Source organism: Hyla sarda, chromosome 8, assembly GCF_029499605.1.
Source record: "Hyla sarda isolate aHylSar1 chromosome 8, aHylSar1.hap1, whole genome shotgun sequence".
NCBI lineage: Eukaryota > Metazoa > Chordata > Amphibia > Anura > Hylidae > Hyla > Hyla sarda.
In genome coordinates this window covers 29,230,577-29,252,544 of record NC_079196.1, presented here as the reverse complement: position 1 = coordinate 29,252,544, position 21,968 = coordinate 29,230,577, and the positions used below count along the sequence as shown (strand labels likewise).

The 21,968-nt window shown below is 38.8% G+C and overlaps 1 protein-coding gene across 2 annotated transcripts in view; it reads left to right on the top strand.

Moving 5' to 3' along the window:
• The window catches only part of ZEB2 (zinc finger E-box binding homeobox 2), a gene marked incomplete at its 5' end in the record, with an annotated part of 153,577 nt that overhangs the window by 12,333 nt on the left and 119,276 nt on the right, over window positions 1-21,968 (top strand). The window contains 1 exon segment of one of the 2 annotated variants that reach the window (XM_056535013.1): window positions 7,282-7,377. Within the exon segment in view, the coding sequence (XP_056390988.1) occupies window positions 7,282-7,377 (96 nt within the window). 2 annotated transcript variants of the gene reach the window in all.

The following is a 21,968-nucleotide window of genomic DNA, read 5'->3' as shown; positions in this document are numbered from 1 at the left end:
TACAGAATTGCAACTTTATGTGGAATAGTTGGCCTGTTTGTTTTGTTTTTAAATAAAAGGCACCCTGGTTGGGAAACATTGATTATATATATATATATATATATATATATATATATATATATATATACATACGTTTTGTGACCCTAATTGGATTAGATTACTGTTTCCTAACCAGGGGGCCTCCAGCTGTTGCAAAAGTACACTCCTCTCTGCAACATTTGGCAATCAAGAAAGATAGATAGGTAGATATGAGATAGATAGATATGAGATAGATATATAGATATGAGATAGATAGATAGATATGAGATAGATAGAAATGAGGTAGATATATAGATATGAGATAGATAGATAGACAGATATGAGATAGATAGATAAATAGATAGATAGATAGATAAGAGACAGATAGATATGAGATAGATAGATAGATAGGAGATTGATAGATATGAGATAGATAGATATAGATATGAGATAGATAGATATGAGATAGATAGATATGAGATAGATATGAGATAGATAGATAGATATGAGATAGATAGATACATAGATAGATGGGTAGATAGACAGACAGATATACAAACGTTGCAGAGACGAGCATGTCGTTCAGCACAGCTCATCTTGATAAGTGTTAGATGACACATTCAGCTCTGCTACATCACATACGAACATATCTACACACTCCTAACTTTCATGCACTGGGATAAAGAGTTCTTTCTTGCCACCCAGGTTAAATGGAACCTTACGTTGAAGCGCAGGCATGGAATATGGGTACAGGTGCTGATTTGGGGTTTAAAAGACAATTTCCTTATTTAGTTAAGGAACTGCAAGTGTCACTGTCGGAGCAGCCAGCAAGGTGTGAAAGTGCAGAGTATGAGACATGACAGGATTAAAGGTGTCTGTTGTGTTGTTACACCTTGTACACAGACAGTTCCCTTTGTCACAGCCTCCTGGTGATTTGACAGTGAACTGCAGATCCACTTCCCTTGTAGGTGAGACAGCAAATTTCAAGTAGAGATATAAATGAGCCCCCCCCCCCCCAATACACTCAGATCTGTGACAGTCAAAAGTTGAATTCTAGTGTCTAAAGCAAAGACGAGGGTTGTAGATTGTCAGCTCTTCGGAACAAGTGTTCCTTCCTTGCTGAATATTCCGTTCCACCTAGAGGGTGTATTGAGCTTTGGAGATGGCACATATATATATATATATATATATATATATATATATATAATCTAACATGAATGGGAAAATGCTTTCGATATTTAATAGGCCACATATATCCACTGCTACAGGTGGCACAGGTGGTTGCGTTGTTAACCGTTTGCATCAGCCTTGCCAGGTAGCGTGCCCTTCTATGTGTTTGCTCAGACGTAATAGTGATTCCTGGGTGCCTTCGTTCTAAGTCCCAGGGTGGCAGAAGTACCGTACAAGCTGGCATGGGCTGTCTGGTTGGCAGAAATGCCATCTGTCAAAGCATCCAATAATGAAGTGTTATGTTATTCGTATGAACAATCAGGCATAATGTATTCTTTCATAAATAAAATTTAAAAAAAAACTCAAATGAAACTACATTCATGTACGAATGTGGCTAATCATGTTATCGGGGGCAGATATATCGACGATTTAAACTATAAGACCAAAGAGGTTAAACCGGGTTAAATTGCCCAGGTGACCACAGGTTGGTAGAAGTCAGGAATACTAGATTTGGTCCCAATTATCCTAGTTCTTCACAATCCTCTTACCTAAGCTGCTGCAGAACCTCTTAGTTTTTCCATCAAAGAAAGATAAAAAAAAGAATCTCTCAACTTATTGGTGGATATATATTTCCCAAGATGCTCTGCAGCAGATGGACCTATGTGAATGATTAATCCTCTTCCTTGGAGGTCTACACTATTACAACTACTCCAGGGGTGGGCCAGGATGGCCAGTAGCTCAATGCCCTCAGATTACACTAACTCTCTAAAGGATTTTAGGAATAAGAAAATTCCTTTTCTTTAAGGTTGCTCGAAGAGCTCAGCCTTACGTGTGTTGGGTAACACTTGTATAATATTATAAAGTACCTATTGCATGACAGGGTCAGGTGGAGGATACTTCTATGGGGACATTTAGACCCTGAGAGGAAGACAGTAAATGGCATCAGAGCATTTTAAATAAAAGGGAAATACTCAGGTTTCGTGATGAGGTAAAAGGTACAATTTTGAGGAAGATAGAAGAACCTAGAAGTCTGAACGATTAAGGAACAAAACTTCATGTGAAAGAAGGTTTCTTCCCCCTATGAGAAGTATGGGATAAGATGGCATCTAGTGTGTTAAACAAGTCCCAGGCATACGCCTATGGATGTCACCTATAGCAATATACTGGACAGGCCAGATACATATCACATTCTCGTAATCATATGACGTGTTAGATCACTCCTGGTGGTGAGTTTGTATTACGTTAAAGACACAGGAGACTGATCTGTTGAACATTTTGTAACAACTAGCGACAGCCCTTCGTGTTTCTGAGCTCAGATGTGGCATATATTACAGAAAAAGAGCAAATAAAGTCACTATAGATACATATGTAGCAATCGCAATTAACACATCTCATATTCAGTGAATTGTGCCAAGCGACAAGCTCGTCTCTGCTACACGTAAAGAGAGAAATATTAAAGATATGGAAGTGCCAAGTTTCTCCATTCTGCACCACGCAATTTCGTTTCCGCATCTTGGAATAGCGAAGATTTATAAGCTGCTTATTGCTAACACTTAGCGTTATCTAAATTACTCTATGTCTTAGGTAACTGCAGGGAGACTCGGCTATTGATGATTTGCCATTACGTTTCAATATTAATACTTCTATAAAATAACATGTACTAAAAAATGTCATAACATTTATTTTATAGAATTCAAACACACCTAACAAGAAGGGCAATACAATTACCCCTCCGCCACCCATTCCCCAACATGGCATATGATAAATGAACACAGTAGCCTTATCTTTCTTGCACAGTCACTGAGATTACCATCTAACTTACCATCCACTAAGTATTCTCTATGACTAAAATAATCATATTATATCATCATTCTTAGTTTGGGGATTTTCATTTTACAAAGTATAACATTTTACGTCGCATTGAGTGACGTTCCAGGCAAGAGTCAGGTTCTGTAACTGATCTATATCCCCTGATCTATGTTTCAAAAACAAATTAATATTTACTTATTTTCTCCGCAACGTTTAGTTGTAACAGTCAAACTTAAAACAAATAGATACAATTTCAAAAATTCTTTCCTTTATTTTTGTTTCATGTCATACCTCCAGCTAGTTATTACTCCATAGGCAAGCTGTCACAAGGTCTCTCTTTACACCTGACAAAGTAGATTTCCTTTTTTACATATGGGATTCGTTCTGGTAGATATCTGTCAAACCCATATAAAAAGGAAAACACGATAAAAAAAAAACTAATTAAAAAGAAAATGCTAAAGAAAATTTAAACAGTAAACAAAAAAATTTTCAAAAACACTATTCGGTTGTAATTAATTAGGTTGGTACTTTTAATGCCTGATCTGCCTCGTTTTTTTCTTCTTCTAATAACAGTTTTGCATCTGCAATTAGTAGTAATTCTGACAGTTCCAATTTTCCGAGGGATGGGAGACAGTGAACAAGATGTAGAGCAGTGATATTACACGTGAAAACCCCTGTCTCTTTAACCTTGTTGGTTTTTGTCTCGCAGAGGTTACCTTTTCCCGATGGTACAAAATCGACTTGACATAACTGTTCATGAGTTTCTGGGTTTTCCCTCGAGGTATTTGCATCCGATCAGCCCAGTCAAGCTTCAAGTTGAAATTGGCAGCCCAGAAACTGACAGGATAGGGACTAGGAGTGAGACAGCTGAAATATAAGCAATAAACTGACAGCATTAGAGTGAAATTGGGACTATGTAACTCTCAGAGTGCAGGCGAAAGTATCGGCTGAAGTCTCACAAGCTCTTGTTGGCCTTTAAGACGTTGTCGGATTCGGTTACGAGTTCAGTGACTGACAATGAATTTGTATGAATTTTTTTTGAGAAGTTTTTGGCCAACTCTGTCTCTTTTGTTGCAAATAGGATTGGTCTAAAATAAAGTGGAGCCAAATTTCAGGGCCCTCCCATGAGCTTCACGGCCCATGACATCTTTGTCAGATCTCAAACAAATTAACCAAAAAAATAATAATTATATATATAAAAAAAATAATAGTAACTGAAAGAGTTGTTTAGATTCTGAGTTGCTTTTACTTTCTGAAGAATTAAAACAAACCCTTGTAGAGGATTGTTAATCTTTCTTATGGATGGTGGTTGGCTTGGGGTGGTGCTGGTGGGGGGGGGGGTGTCCTTTCTTTGTCAGAAAAGAAAACAAAAAGCTCCAGAAAGTTAATTAAACCAGAATAAAATAAACACTTCCTTGAATAGTTGCATGGTTTACATTATTGTTTGTTCAATGATATCCTGAAACTCACGGGCGAGAAAGGAAAAAAAAAAAAAAAGACACAACGAGTTGAACAATTTTCTTTTTCTTCTCTTTTAAAGTGCTTACAAGTGTTTTGCCCTAAAAAGATTAGGACCGGACGTGATTTCTAAATTTAAAAATGTAAATTATTATTATAATTTTTTTTATATATATGTTCAGTTTATGACTGGAATTGAAAGCGTTTATCAATTTTTTGTCAACAACTATACTTTTTTTTGTTTTATCTCTAGGTTTTAGCCCGATTAATAAGTCTCTGTTACTTCTTCTCCAGGAGACGTAGCAGACGTAAGCTTTGCTTTCAAACAGTTTTTAGCCCTGTGTGTGACAGGCATTGGCTGATCTGTTGATACCCATTCGACAGGCCCTGTTGAGTTTAAATGGTGTGACGGCACATTTTTGTTAAGCTTTGAACAAAGGGATGGAGATGGCGTGCTGGCACCATCCTCGTGCACATTGGACTTGTCACAGTCTTCCCTGATTTAATGCTCTGTTTATGCCTTAATATTAAAAACTTAAGGTCAGAACAATGAGTTTCCATACTCCACGTACAAAACTTTTTATTCTGGGGTCTTAAGATATAGAAGCAATTGTCGGATTCCTCGTTCTCATTTCCATAGAACAAAACAATAAAACAATAACTTTGGAAACATAGATTGCAACTTGCCTCCGAGCTGTTATCCATTTTTTTTTCGAAAATAGGGGGGATTTTTTTTTTCTTTTTCTTTTTTTTATGAGAAAAAGTCTTATTAGGAGAGAGGAAAGATTATTTTTCTTTGATCATTTGTTAGAAGTGATTATTTCTACAGTGGATTTGCTTATAAGCTCCTACAAAAAAAAAAGGTTAGGTCTATTTGCAGGCGTTGAGAATTGCTTAGACTTTTTCAAAAATGACAAGAATAATTCAAAATTGCATTCTATTCCGGAAAGATGATTTACAAATAAATGCAAACACATGGATAAGAAGATCCATGTATATGATGTGTAGGGATTGTTAGGAAAAGTTGGCACTGAGAACCGGGATGTAATTATTTTACCGCTAGACAGGATCAACCCGCGCTCTGAATGTCTTTCATTTATCTCTTGACTTCATGTCATCCGGTTAAATGTTTTTTTTAGTTTTTACTCTTGAAAATCCTTGAAATGGTTGTGTAGTCTTTGTAGAATCTCACTTTGTGTTGAAACTGGTGCGTTATAGTTCACATTTGACTGGCCATTAGTTTTAGGAAATAAAAATTTCCTGTATGTTTCAAAAAGAGTTCAGGATGTATCGGGAAGTAGTTGCCATAGTAGGTCATTGCTGGATGTAAGTAGTTCTCATAACACCATATCCAGGTATGCCATAGACTCCCAATTTTCCTTGCATTGTAATATATATATATATATATATATATATATATATATATATAGGATATATAGCTCCTACTAAGTTTACAAATCCATTGTAGTGATGCTTAAGCCAATCTTCTGTACAGTGCAACAACCTAACCCTAGCCAAACTTTGCATCAAAAAGTTTTATCGTCCTTTAAGGGCTATACACATCTGCACAGAAGTATGCCATTAACCCATAGAACCCAAAAGCAGTTCTACAAAACCATGACACAATAGTCAAGATCATGACAAGTACCAGATACTTAAAGACAATGTTTTCCACCCAAGCCTGGCCATCAACTTTCTAGCAGATCTAATTTTTTTTTTTTGACACTGTCATAATTATTTTTGGCTCGTTCTTTTTTTCTTCTCAAAGTAGTACAAATGTTCGACCCCTTCCACTGTATTAACCTACAGACCCCATTAGCAAGGTCTACAGAGACAGATGTGGAGCATCGCCTGCACGCCTTGTAGGCTTGACATAAAACAGTGTCGGCCTGTCCTCCCTCTCCTGGCTTGAGATGTGTTCTTTAAGTCATATAGTTATGTAACTAGTGGGGTTGAAAAAAGACATATGTCCATCAAGTTCATTGGGGGATAGATGTGTCCTACAAGTCACAGTTATGTAGTTAGTAGAGTTAACTAGGACATGTGTCTATCAGGTTAGACGGAGTAAGGTGTGGCTCGTATGGGGCAAGTTTGATGGGGTAAGATGTGGCTTGTAAGTTACCTAGATAGTAGGACTGAATAAAAACCATCAAGTCCATCAAGATCATCGGGGGTAAATCCAGGGTATGTCCTATAAAACATAGTTATACAGTTAGAGTTAAAAAATACATAAGTCTATTTAGTTTGATGGGGTATGATGTGGCTTGTAAGTCAAAGTTAACTAGAAAGTAGGGCTGAATAAAACATATGTCCATCGAGATTATCCAGGGTAGATGTGTCCTATAAGACATAGTTCTGTAGCTTGTGGAGTTCAATGAGGGAAAAGATGTCTAATAAGTTAATTTTATGTAGATAATAGAGTTGAAAGAAGACATATGTCCATCAAGTTCAATGGGGAAAGATGTGTCCTATGAGTGAGTGAATGGTATTGATGCATTTATAGAGTTCAATGCAATGGGGCCAAACACGATGTTCTAGTTATCCCCTTATATATTATGACCAAATGGGACATAGTTGATTGATTTTATGCTTTTATTATACCTTATATATTTATACTATTACCAACTATCATCCATATTAGTGACCGGCACACACCGTTATGATGTGGGTCAGTCCGGGATGATACCCTAGGACTTCCCCCCCCCTTCTCACCCATGGGCCCGTTTTCTCTACTGTAGTTGTCATCTAGTATGTAGATCGGTGTGTGTTTGACTAAATATTCGGCTGTTTGAATCATTCCTTGTTTTTTTCCCTTGCTTAAAAAAGGAGGACTTATATTACACATTGACAGAGATGAGCAGGACCTATCCCTTCTACCAGAGCGACACCCAAATATTTGTAGGAGGAAAGACTCCCGCAATAGTAGGTCTTTTTCCTGGTGTACTGTTGTCTCGATTTCTTATGCACAATCGCCTTCTGTTATGACATGTCTTTTTAAATGTTTGCCTTGGTTATCATAACTGTTTTAAATCTTTTTGTAATTAGAGCTAAGAGATTGACATCCCCAAGGAAGCATTAATTGTTGGATCATGTCAGTATCTGTCTCCCATTCTATAAATACATGCACTGTCATTTTTAACCATCTCTGTAGTGAGATGAGAATTTAAATTCTTTTCCAGAAAATGAACCAAGCTAGTATTGATGATAAAAATCAAAACAAAAAGAAAAAAACCCTCTATGGATGTTTAATGCAAGCTGTGAGATCATTACATACCATAACTCATGAATGGGACTGGCCCATAGAACAGCATACAAGTGCATTATTCCCATATGTTTGTAATCATTTCTGCTGTTCGGAGCCTTTTCTACAGCATTTTATGTCATACTTCAAACATCGTTTTTCAATCTTGCAAAAAAATCAAAAGGATACGACGTAAAATAAGAAAAAAAAATTCGGAGTAAGCAAATAGGATTGGCAAAAAAAATTATGAATCTAAATCGGGGTATAACGGCTAAGAAAAAAGCTTTTTTTTTCCAATTTCGACATTGTTGTAATTGTTTGTAAGCCTGATATATCTATAAGCAGATGATGTCACTTACTTCCCCCCCCAAAAAAAAAAAATTTCAAAAACAATTCTAAAATTACAATGTTAGAAAAAAAAAAAAGCGCAGTTACTGTATTTGTGTTCCGTTCAACAATCAACATGCAGGGAAACAAAACAATTCTATGCAAAAAAAAAAAAAAAAAATCATCATTCATCTACATTATAATTGCTTCTTTTCCACATCTACGGGGTGGTTAATTAAAATTGTGATTAAATGTGGTCTCGCTGCCTAAGATGTCTTGCCCAAAACAGGTGGTACAGAATTTAAAAGTAAAAAAAATGTAATTAGCATTGGAAATTGAGAAATTGCCTGTAAGAATCAGTGTTAATTTCAGTCAGTGATGAGGTAATTTATAAATGAATTCAGCAGAGGATGGGAAGTAAAAAATGCACAACCGACACTCTGCCCCTCCTTGGCATTCCCAGCATGCAGGTGAAGATGTTTGCAAAATATTGAGGTAATTTGAAAATAATTCCACACGTTCTGTAGCTTTGTATTTAGTGAAATTGAGACTACCTGCGTTCTCCTCCCTTAGGGATAAACTACTGCCAGTGACTCCATTTAGCTATAACAACAAACTTTGCAGCACTGTACAAGATCACCATTTTATATATGCATCATATGTTCCGCCCCTGAGGAGCTTGAAATAGAATTTGCCTACAGAGGTGTAACCTCTCTGGAGTCAGTCAGGGTTTAAGAAGTTACCAAAATAGATTTAATGTGACTATATAGCTAAAATAATTGGCGTTACCAAACTGTGCAGCGCTGCACAAGATCACCATTTTATGTATGGCTTCATAGGTCCAGCCCCTGAGGAGCTTTAAGTGCAATTTGCCTATAAAGATGTAATCTCTCTCAAGTCAATCAACGGTAAATAAGTTACCAAAATAAATTTAATGTAGCTTTATATTAAACTATTTCTTTTATGGCATTAACAAACTGTGCAGTGCTGTACAAGATCACTGTTTTATGTATGAATTCATAGGCCCAGCCCCTAAGGAGCTTGCAGTGCAATTTGCCTACAAAGATGTAATCTCTCAGGAGTTAAAGGGGTACTCCGGCGCTAAGACATTTTATCCCCTTTCCAAAGGATAGGGGATAAGATGCCTGATCGCAGGGGTCCCGCCGCTGGGGACCCCGTGATCTTGCACCCTGTTAGAATCAGTCCCCGGAACGTGTTCGCTCCGGGTCTGATTACTGTTGATCACGGAGACAGAGCAGTGTGACATCATGGCTCCACCCCATGTGATGTCACGCCCCGCCCCCTCAGTGACACACCCCCTCCCATAGGCTTGCATTGAGGGGGCGGAGCGTGACGTCACACTGCTCCATCTCCGTGATCGCCAGTAATCAGACCCGGATCGAACACGCTCCGGGGACTGATTCTAACGGGGTGCTGAGTGCAAGATCACGGGGTTCCCCAATGGCAGGACCCCCGCGATAAGATGTCTTAGTGCCGGAGTACCCCTTTAATCAAGACTGAGTAGGTTAAAAAAAAGTTTTAATGTGGCTGTATAGCTATAGTTATTCCCTTTATGCACTGTACAAGATCACTATTTTATATATGCATAACACCTCCTGCCCCAAGGAGCCTACAAAGTAGTTTTCCTACAAAAGTGCAACCAATTAGAAGTGAATCCGGGCTGAAAACATTACAAAAAAACATGGTGTATAGAAGAAAAGCAAAAGGTCTTGAGCCCCTTACCAACCACCACAGTCATGATACAACCTGGTCAACACAATAAGGCATCTGATTCCAGGGGGGCTATGTGCCCCTTCTGGCCACAGTCCATAAGACCAAATGGTAATCCCCTATATAAGAGATTCAAGGTCATAGACAAACCATTCCCTTATAGATAAACAACCCACATGCATACAAACATTCATTTTATGGTATGAAATGGTCTCAAGCTTTTAGCTAAAATAATAATTTGTTTTAAAAAAAATGAAATTCTTTCCATCTAGATATATATATATATATATATATATATATATATATATATATATTAAGTTCAATTTAACAAGTTCTGTAATCAGGGGAAATATTTTCATTAATTGCTTTCTGTGACCTCTTTCTGACCGTGAATATCGTCCATGCATTGATTTTCTGTCTTTGTGAGTTTATGTATCAGTGAAGAAATGTTCTGTTTTACATCCATTCGTTTGGTACTAATTATACGTGATATATGCGTACAGTGTTTTTTTTTTTTTTTTTAACCAGCTTTATCATCATCATCCTATTGGAAAATCTTTGTGTGACATCATTGCATGGCCTCATTCCTATGACATCATCGATTTGCTTGTTGTGTCATTCATTTGTGCATAAGCGTATACTGGTCTTTGTGAAAAATAAAGATTGATGATGTAGAATAGGTAGTGAATGAGGCAACGCATTAATATTGTGTTCTTGACTTGGCACTGGAAACACGTTTACAACAGTGGGTTGGTCGTGCCAAACAACTAGACATGCATACTACAGGCATTGATAAGTGTCATGGCGTTCCATCAATGCTGAATGCTGAAGAAATCAATGTTTTATGTTTTTTTATTTACTGCTTTTACAGCTACAGTATTGTCAGTGGCTCATAAAAAAAAGGTCCAGTACCATCACTAGTTGCCGAAAATATCTAGTATATTCATTTGTTTATTAAAAATTTGAATATTTTTATTCGTTTTTTTTATTTATAGTATCTTTGTTGGATTCCGAAAAGTTATAGTATCTAAAAAGTTTAGAATCCTCATTGATGTCCAATAAAGGTCTAGTATTTTCATAGGTTTCCAAAAAAGATCCATGAAAAAAAAGGTCCAAAACTATCATTGGCTTCCAAAAAAAGGTCCAGTATCATCATCCAAAAAGACTCAGTATCGTCATTGGTTTTCAAAATATTTTAGCATTTCCACTGGTTTACAAAAAGATACAGCAGCTGAAATTGTCCAGTACTGTCCTTGCCTTCCATCCAGTAAAATAATTGAAACCCAAAAAGTTTGAAGGGATGCTCCGGTGAAAAACTATTTATTCAACTGGTGCCAGAAAATTAAACAGATTTGTAAATTACTTCTATAAAAAAAATATCTTAATCCTTCCAGTACTTATCAGCTGCTGTATACTCCACAGGAAGTTATTTTCTTTTTACATTTCTTTTCTGTCTGACCACAGTGCTCTCTGCTGACACCTCTGTCTGTCTCAATAACTGTCCAGAGCAGGAGAGGTTTGCTATGGGGATTTATTCCTACTCTGGACAGTTCCTGACATGGACAGAGGTGTCAACAGAGAGCACTGTGGTCAGACAGAAAATAAATTTAAAGAGAATAGAACTTCCTGTGGACCATACAGCAGCTGATAAGTACTGGAAGGATTAAGATTCTTTAATAGAAGTAATTTACAAATCTGTTTAACTCTATGGCACTAGTTGATTAAAAAAAATATAGTTTTTTCACCGGAGTACCCCTTTAATTTCATTGATTTAAAAAAGGAAAAAAGTTTCTGAAAGTTCTACTATTTTGACACATTTCCAAAAATGTACTTTCATGTCTCCAAATATGATTCAGTTCCATCAATGAAATTAAAAAAAGTTGAAAAAAAAAGAACATTATTATCACCAGTTTCCAAAAAGTCCAATCATATCACTGGCTTTAAAAAAAGTTCCATCATTGGCTCCCAAAGGCTTTTAGTATTTTTACTAGCTTCCAAAAAGGACCAGTACCATAACTGTTTTTTTTTTTTTTTTTTAAAGTTCTTCATGGGTCCTAAAAAAAAAGGATCTAATACCATCAATACCTAGTATTTTCATTGTTTTTCAAAAAGTTATTGATTTCTAAAAAGGTCCAACCCCATCATCGGCTTCTAATAAAGGTCCATCTCTGGTTTCCAGGGTCCAAGGTCCAGTACCATAACTGTTTTATATTGGTTTCCAAAAAAAGATCTAACACCAAAGTCAATCTCAGTTTTTTTAGAAAGGCCAAATAGATAAAGTTTAGTTCATCGGTATGGAAGCAAGTATTTCTCTTGTTTCCAAAAAGGTCCGGTACCATAACTGTTTTAAAAAAAGTTTTTATTGGTTTCCAAAAAGGTCCAACACCATAATTAGCTTTTAATAAAGGTCCATCTCTAGTTTCCAGGGAGGCCAAACGCATAACGTTAAGTTTTTCGGTATGGAAGCAAGTATTCCTTATCCAACCGAACTCACCCAGCACAGTCTTTTCTCACTGGCTTCCAAAAATGTCCAGTACCATAAATACTTTATTGGTTTCCAAAAAGGTCCAGCACCATCCGCTTATGAAAGGTCCATCTATGGTTTCCAGAGAGGCCAAGACAGATAAAGTTCAGTTTTTTGGTTTGGAAACCAGTATTCTTTGTTCAACTAAACCCATCAAGTATAGTCTTCCACCAATAGGTCGAAACCGGACGTTTTACACTTGAAGAATGAGTATTGGCCGTGTTTGCTAAGTATTTGTGGTATATTACTGACTGAGGTCTCCTCCTGATCTATAAGACTGTGGTTAAGGACTAATGCACAGGTACTTATGGAGAGAAGTCATATAAGTCTTTGAATGGTGGCGGTGGTGGGGGTAGTGGTGGGGGACGGAGGATTAAGGAGGTTGGTCCTTGAAGATAAATAGACAACCTTTCTGAGAAGCCATAACACCGTAGTTATTTATTTATCTTGACACACTACGAGGTTACTTGAAGGAAGAGCAATTCCTATCCAGTGACCCAGGAGACAGATTTCCAGTTTCGAAAAAATAATTCCTAATATCTGGGAAATGCTCTGTTTGTTTATGTGTACATAATGCTAGTCCTGTCCGCCTGGGAACTGAGGCCAATGGGAGAAGTATGCATGGATTTCACAGGTAACAGGATTACGTGGACACATAATTGATCCATTTGGAGGAGAGAGAAAAAAAAAAGGACAACGCTCTCGAAGATGTCTCGGCTTTAGGAGATAGGGAGTTAGGAAACGGGCATCTGTAAATTCAAAAGGAATCAATACGTCGATTTTATTAAAGCGCAGGACCAGCTGGACATTAAAGGAACATTTATAACAAAAAAAAAAAGAAAAAAAATCAGCTGTACTTACAGCTGTCCTGCATCGCTCATTACAAAGGCTTAGATTGGTGTTAAAATGTGGCGTCTTTGTTCCCTGCTAGTACATCTGTGGAATCAAAAGCAAAAAGGGCGCAATCTACAATATGGGAAGAAAAAAATTATAATTACTGCAAATCAGCAACATTAATGTGTGATTGGGATTGGTGACATATAGACATAACATAGTCCTCTCACCCAGTCCTATTGGACCCTCGTAGGAAGAACATCCCCGTCCCTAAAGTAAATGAATACATTTTCCTATAAGTTTTAGCAACTAGTACGCTTCCAGTTGTTGCAAAACTACAACACCCAGCATGCTGGGAGTTGTAGTTTTGCAATGGCTGGAGGCACGCCGGTTGGGTTATACTGATATCCCTTTAGTAGCTGATAGACAATGGATACACATGTACACTCAGTTCAGCAGGGCATGCATGCGTTCTTCATAGGAAATTGGGAGTTGTAGTTTTGCAACAGCTGGAGGTACACTGGTTTGAAAACACTGATACACCTCTAATGGCTGATACACGTGCACACTCAGTTCAGCTGAGCATGTACGTGTGACACTGGTTGGGAAACTTTGCTCTATAACGTAAATGTTATTCAATCCTCTAGTGACTTAGTTATATCTCAATGCATTCTGCATGTGCATGGAAGACCTTTGATATGGACCTTTAATATCGTTATTATTGTTATTATTATTTTATTTATTATTATTATTCATACTACAATTTTAATAATAATAATAATAATAATTATTATTATTTATTTATTATTATCATTCTAATAATAATAATATAATAGTTATTAATATTATTTTATTAATATTATTATTATTTTTTTATTTATTTATTATTATTATCATTAGAGATGAGCGAACTTACAGTAAATTCGATTCGTCACGAACTTCTCGGCTCAGCAGATGATGACTTATCCTGCATTAATTAGTTCAGGTGCTCCCGTGGGCTGGAAAAGGTGGATACAGTACTAGGAAAGAGTCTCCTAGGATTGTATCCACCTTTTCCAGCCCACGGGAGCACCTGAAAGCTGAACTAATTTATGCAGGAAAAGTCATCAACTGCTGAGCCGAGAAGTTCGTGACGAATCGAATTTACTGTAAGTTCGCTCATCTCTAGTTATCATTATAATAATATAATAGTTATTAATATTATTTATTATTATTATTATTATTATTTTATTATTATTTCATTTATAATAATAATTATAATAATAATAATAATCATAATTATTATTATTATTACTATTATATGGTTTAGCTATAGAGGTGCAGAAGTAGCAGTTGAGCCCAGGTCCATTATAGGTTCTGCATTGATGCCCGGGATACTTTGATACTTTAGTGCCATCTATAGATATATTTTACCAGGCTGAACTTGTGGGAAATCTGGCAGAACAGATCACCCCCCCACCACCTCGCCCCCCTGATTCAGCCGCCTATAGACAGTCTCCAGTGGTTAACAGGAGGGGGATACAAAGTACAGATTGCATATACCACAGGAATGAGAAATGCCACTTTGGGCACATCCGCCAGGGTGCCGGGTTTCCCAGTAAAAAAAAAAAAAAAACACGGAGAGCATTCCCATGTACAGTGCGGTTGGCCACATATTCAGCCCCTTGTATCCAGTAACCCATGTCCCATTAGTTTTTACTGGGAAAGGATAAGACGCCGGTAACCACTTACTAACCAACGAGAAAAGGGAAAGTCATGGAAATCAACCTATTTGTTTCCCGTTTGCCCCCAATTAACAGCGCCCTCTAGGCATGTGGCACTAGAGGTCGCTATTCATATGTAAATATAGCTAAATTAGAGTATAATAGAAAACTACTACAACGTTCAACTTTATTTAGGCTTCAGTTCCAATGCACATGTAATAGAACTGTGATAACCAAACTGCAGCCCTGCAGCCGTTGCAAAACTACAACTCCCAGCATGCCCGGACAGCCAACGGCTGTCCGGGCATGCTGGGAGTTGTAGTTTTGCAACAGCCGGAAGGCCTCAGGTTGGTCACCTTTGTACATAGCAATAAATAATGAAGCAGGTAAAGACCATGACTAAGGGTTGTTAATCATTCAAAACACGTCTGAGTTTCATTTGTCATTTTTTACCATGTTTTTTTGTACATATTTATTTATATATTTTTTTTTTACTTTTTAATGGAAATACAATAGATTTTTAATTTTATTCAATTTATTTATTTATTTATTTATTTATTTATTTTCATCATCTTATTGCTTCTCGTCGGCCTTGTACTAGAACATTTCCTGATGGAAATCAGAGTATGCTGGAGATTTTAGAATCTGAAACATGCGGGAATGTGGCGTATTTTTTGGCGCAGATTTCACCCCTTCTACATATAGGGGTGAACCTGTAGCGCAATCGGCAGCAACAAAATCCTCATGTAAACGTTCTTACTTTTCACAGCTGAGGATTTGCTACACTTGCTTCCAGTCTAGGCCATCCTCTGTCAGCTGGACTCCAGATTGATTCGTTTTACTTGCACTCAGACATTGTTGACAAATATCCGGAGGAGATGTGTTTTTGTTTACTCTCTAAACTGGATACAATTGTAGCAAACCTTCGATAAGAATGATTCTTTTCACTGACAAGAAGCAGAGATCCTGAAGTGGAAGCGAAATGTTCACACGTACAGGATCTGCTGCCTATTTTCTGCAGCTGATCCTGCTATCCATTGAAGTCAATGGGTAGCAAAATCAGCAGCAGAAAATCTGCAGCAACATAATTCTCAAATGATACATTTTACCTGCACTGATACAACAAATGTATCATTATGTAGCAAACCTTCAATAAGAATGATTCTATTCGCTGACAATAAGCAGAGATCCTGTTGAGGAATTAAAACATATTAAAGTGATACATTTTACCGGCTTTGATGCATTGTTGACAAATACCTGGATACAATTGTAGCAAACCTTCAATAAGGCTGGGTTCACACCCCCATTTTGCTATACGCTTCCTGTATCAGTTTTTTGATTTAAAAAAAAATGGATTTCTCAAAACCTGACTAAACTGTATCAAAACATGGGTACAAATTTTTATCCGTATACGGTTTGAAAAATGACGTCCGGTTGCATCCGTTTTTTAAGAAAAAAACTGTATACGTTTTGAACTTTTCACTCCATTATGAATAAAGTTTCACTTGTTTGATTGAAATTCCAAGAAAAAAAACTGTGCAAAGTCAAAAACCGTATGGTGAAAACTGGATGGAACTGTATGCACATAAGGTTCTGTATGGTTCCCATTGACTCCCATGTTAAAAAAAAACTTATACGGTTTAATACGGTTTTTCACCCGAACCAAAAACCGTGGTAGGCTACGGTTTTCTGTCCATTAAAAAAAAAAAGTAAAAAAACGTATGGTTTGAAAAACTGAGTGCATACGGTTTTGAATGGGAAGTCTATGGGCACGGTTTTCTGTGCGGTTGCATACGTTTTTTTTAATGAAACCGTATGCCGAAACCATATAGCAAAATTGTGGTGTGAACCCACCCTAAGAATGATTCTATTCACTGACAAGAAGCAGAGATCCTGTTGAGGAATTAAAACATATGAATTACAAAGTTATTTTATTAGTTCTCAAGTGATACGTTTTACTAACTCTGATACATTGCTGACAAATACCTGGATACAATCGTAGCAAACCTTCAATAAGAATGATTCTATTCACTGACAAGAAGCAGAGATCCTGTTGCGGAATTAAAACATATAAATTACAAAGTTATTTTTCAGTTCTCAAGTGATCCATTTTATCGGCTTTGATACATTGTTGACAAATAACTGGATACAATTGTAGCAAACCTTCAATAGGAATGATTCCATTCCCTGACAGGAAGCAGAGATCCTGATGAGGAATTGACACTTATAAGTTATTTTTCAATGATTTTTCAATGATTTCTCACATGATACATTTTACTGCCACTGATACATTGTTGCCAGATATATTGATAGAATTGTAGCAGACCTTCAACGGTAACGATTCTATTCGCTGCCGAGTAGCAGAGATCTTGATGAAGAATTAAAACCTGTTACAATTCTCAAATGATACATTTTACTGGCACCGATACTTTGTAGCCGAATATCTGGATATAACTGTAGCAAACCTTCAATGATAACGATTCTATCCGTTGACAGAAGCAGAGATCTTGATAATGAATTAAAACCGGTTACAATTCTAATATGATACATTTTGCAAGTTTTGCTGGTTGCACCACTGCAAATGCGGCGCTTCTCAAAACAACGGGCGACTGTTCATTGGTCGGACATGGCGCGAGTTTTTCGTGCCCGAAATTCTGTCGTGAGAAAAAAAAATGGATTATGAACGGATGACATTGACGCCCAAGTGTATGATCCCTAAATCTGTTGTTATTTTCCTCTTACTGACTGACATCAGCTGTCGGGGCTAAGCAGGTGTTCCTGTGTAAACAAACGTGTCCTGTATACGTTCAGCCGCGCTCCCTCCTGCACGCCCAAAAGAGCAGCGTGATTAAGGATCCTGTAAATTTTTGAATGGAAACGGATGGGCGCCTGAGCAGAACATAATTACACCATTTTAACATCCGCAGTTCACCCGCCGCAGCCCCCAAGTTGAGGAACAGCAGAAATTAATAATATATAATAGCATCGTTCTCGTAATTTATAAATGAAATAAAGCAGAAAGCGGATTCTGCTGATATGCAGTTTCTTCCTAATTTCGGAAAAGATAAAGTGTAGATTATAATTTGGCAATGGGGGGGGGGGGGGGGGGGAGGGGTAGGCTCCGGCTTGGAGTTTTAATAGAGAGGTTTATTAGGAGACGGCTCGAAGTTTTTGCTGAGAGTAACAAGCGGAGACCGCCCCAGAAGGAATCTGCAATTCACATTATAGATGATTGTAAAGAGCGGCCATTGTAATAAAACTATACAGCGTAATGATCGATTTGCAGTCTGCACTTCACTCTTCATCGTCTACCTGTGCGACACATAGCGTCTGCTAGTCTTCAGTGCAGGGCTGTAGAAATGTCTAAGTGACATTATATATATATATATATATATATATATATATATATATATATATAGATAGATAGATAGATAGATAAATAGATAGATATAGATGTAGCAGAGCTGAATTTGTTATTTTAGCAATTAAGGGCTACACAGTCAGGATATATATAACTCTCTGAGTTAAGGTTTTTAGCTATATCTAATAAACTCAGCTCTGCTACATCTGATCAACCAAGCTGTGCTGCATAAGGTGACTCAACTATTTGGGAATACAGTGACCCCCCGACCTACGATGGCCCCGACATACGATCATTTCAACATACGATGCTTTTGAATGTCGGGGCCATCGCATAAACGGCTATCCGGCAGCGCTGACTGCTTCAGCTGCCACCGGATAGCCGTTTACGGTGCCCCGTGTGGTCCGCTGACGATCACTTACCTGTCCTCGGGGCTCCGGCGCGTCCTCTTCGGGATCCCCTGCATCGTCGGCGCTCTCCATCGTCGTCATCACGTCGCTGCGCACACCGTCCCATCATCCAATAGGAGCGGCATGCATAGCGACGTGATGGCGGTGACGGAGAGCGAGGATGCCGGGGAAGCAGAGGCCTTGCCGGAGCGTCGGGGACATCACGGGGACGCGGCGACAGCGATGGAAAGCGACATCCAGGGCAGCAGTGACGAGCGGTGACGGACCGGAGCGGCGGGGACACGTGAGTATAACCTCCAATACCAGTGGTCTTCAACCTGCGGACCTCCAGATGTTGCAAAACTACAACTCCCAGGATGCCCGGACAGCCGTTGGCTGTCCGGGCATGCAGGGTGTTGTAGTTTTGCAACATCTGGAGGTCCACAGGTTGTAGACCACTGTCCTATACTTTACATTGCACGGATCCCTCAACATGCAATGGTTTCAACAAACGATGGTCCATTTGGAACGGATTACCATCGTATGTTGAGGGACCACTGTATATGGCCCAACGGGTTTCGAGTCATGGACTCTCATGTGAAATATTTCTTCATTCTCTCCTAGAATGCTGTTATTTGATATCCAATGTACTGTATTAAACTAGGTGTGGACTGAGTGCGGTCTTGGTTGCGCACAGTTTCCAAGTGTCCAAATAATACCGCCAAACTGTGCCTATATAGTGAAAGCATTAAACAGGTTCTCCAAGACTAGAAAAACACGGTTGCCTCTTTCCACAAATGGCACCAAACATATTGCAGCCAACCCTTGTGCATTAAAGAGGTTATTCCAAGATTAATAGTTAAGATAAGGATTAACTTGCTGATCAGTGGGGTTGGGGGGGGGGGTGGGGGTCAAACCACTGATCACAAGAATGAGGGTCCCTTGTCTACTTGTGCATGGAATGGCAGCGCGTATACTCAGTCACCGCTCCTTTTACTGTCCATTGGCCTTTGTAACAAATCCATAGCACTCAGCAATGTCCAGAAGTATCATGGAGAATGAATTGAATGGTGGTTGTGTATGTTGCACCTCCATTCCCTTTGCGGCAATTTACCTCCTTTCTCAGGATCATGGGAGTCTTAGTGACTGGCCTCATCAATCAGCTAGTTATCACCTATACTGTGGATAGGGGGATAACTTAATATTTTCGGATAACCCTTTTAAGTGGATCTGAGCTACAATACCAGACTCAACCCATGGACAGGAGTGGCACTGTTTCTGTAAGCAAACAGCTGTACTTTTCTAATCCCAGGGGGTTAAGAACAGAGTATGGGTTAATAGTACAGTCCCTGGTGGTCTAGAGCACAGTATGGGTTAACAGTACAGTCCCTGGTGGTCTAGAGCAGAGTATGGGTTAATAGTACAGTCCCTGGTGGTCTAGGACAGAGTATAGATTAATAGTACAGCCCCCGGTGGTCTAGAGCAGAGTATACATTAATAATACAGTCCATGGTGGTCTAGAGCAGAGTATGGGTTAATAATACAGTCCCTGGTGGTCTAGAGCAGAGTATGGGTTAATAGTACAGTCCCTGGTGGTCTACAGCAGAGTACAGGTTAATAATACAGCCCCAGGTGGTCTAGAGCAGAGTATAGGTTAAAAATACAGTCCCTGGTGGTCTAGGACGGAGTAAGGATTAATAGTACAGCCCCCGGTGGTCTAGAGCAGAGTATAGGTTAATGGTACAATTCCTGGTGGTCTAGAGCACAGTATGGTTTAATAGTACAGTCCCTGGTGATCTATAGCAGAGTATGGTTTAATAGTACAGTCCCTGGTTGTCTAGAGCAGAGTATGGGTTAATAGTATAGTCCCTGATGGTTTCGGACAGAGTATGGATTAATAGTACAGCCCCCACTGATCTAGAGCAGAGTATAGGTTAATACTACCATTATTAGTGGTCTAGAGCAGAGTATGGGTTAATAATACAATTCCCGATGGTCTAGAGAAGATGTTTAATAGTACAGTCCCTGGTGGTCTAGAGCAAATTATAACTTATTGGACAGTCCCTGGAGATCTACTGTGGTGAAAGTTTACACAGTCTATTTTAAAGTGGTCCAGTCTTTGGGGGCTCCTCTGGAAATGCAGTACCCATGACAACTGTCGTGATGGTTACTCTCTAAAAACTAGTCTTGAGTATTGTCATGGTCACCATGAGATCGGATAGGACCGGTGAGGACAAGATGATAAAAAGACCCTCTAAAGCAGTGGTCTCCAAACTGCAGACCTCCAGATGTTGCAAAACTACAACTCCCGGCATGCCCGGACAGCCAACGGCTGTCCGGGCATGCCGGGAGTGGTAGTTTTGCAACATCTGGGGGTCTACAGTTTGGAGACCACTGCCCAAAAATTAGACCCAGAGCTTAAGACATCTTCTCCCCTTGGCCCCGCCATCGCTCTCTTTACCTTTTCCTCAGTTCACTCGCCTCAAATTGACTGATTTTTAATACGCTTAGAACGGCTCGAGTCCTTCGGAGTGTTCATTAAAACCAACAGGGTTTGCGGTGAAATACTACAATATAAAAACGGGATGAACATTAATAAAGTCGTGATATATGTAGAGTGCGCCGCGCATTGATCGTCTCCGTCGTGTGGAAGTATCCCGGCTCCAGTCTAATAAGGGGGGGGGGCTTTAATCTTTAACCCTTGCGGACCATTTCTGCACAGAGTGAGGTCCATGTCATCCTAGCCAAAAAAATATTCCCCCCCCCCCAGAAGTGCAATAATTTCCAATTATCCCAGTCGAGCTGCCAGAGGGTCTTATTGTAGACAGCCACTTGTTGCCGATCCATCTGTTGAACCGGAGTAAGAGAATTCCTTGTGGCGCCTTTTATTTTTTTCTCCATTTTTTTTTATTTCCCCCGCAGAAATGCATCACTTGATAAATGACACATTTTTGTCACTTTTGCTTTGCAGCGGTTCCTTTCGGAACACGTGAATTTGTTTCGAAGAAGGAAACGATGTTTGCTTATCTTACCGGCAGCGATTTGCCCGTAACCTTTTAGGTTTGTACGTTCCTGCTGTTCTGTTTTTTTGTCGTGCATAGGAATGACATAGTGGTTTTAGGGCGAGGCGGACTCTGCCCCCCCCCCCCCCATAAAGCATTGTCTATGCTGTGATTGTGCAGTGTTCTAGGTAACTCAATAGTCAATATTGTACATTTGTAATACTAAATTATCCAACGACTTCCCCACTTCTTGGGCATGAAGAACTTATTAATGAAATATGGATTGCTGGGTGGTTTCTGGACTGGAACCCCCCCCCCCCCACCTTCTTCTGCAGTACATTGCCTATGCTGAGATGGTGTAGTGTTCTAGGTAACTCAATAGTTAATATTGTACATTTGCA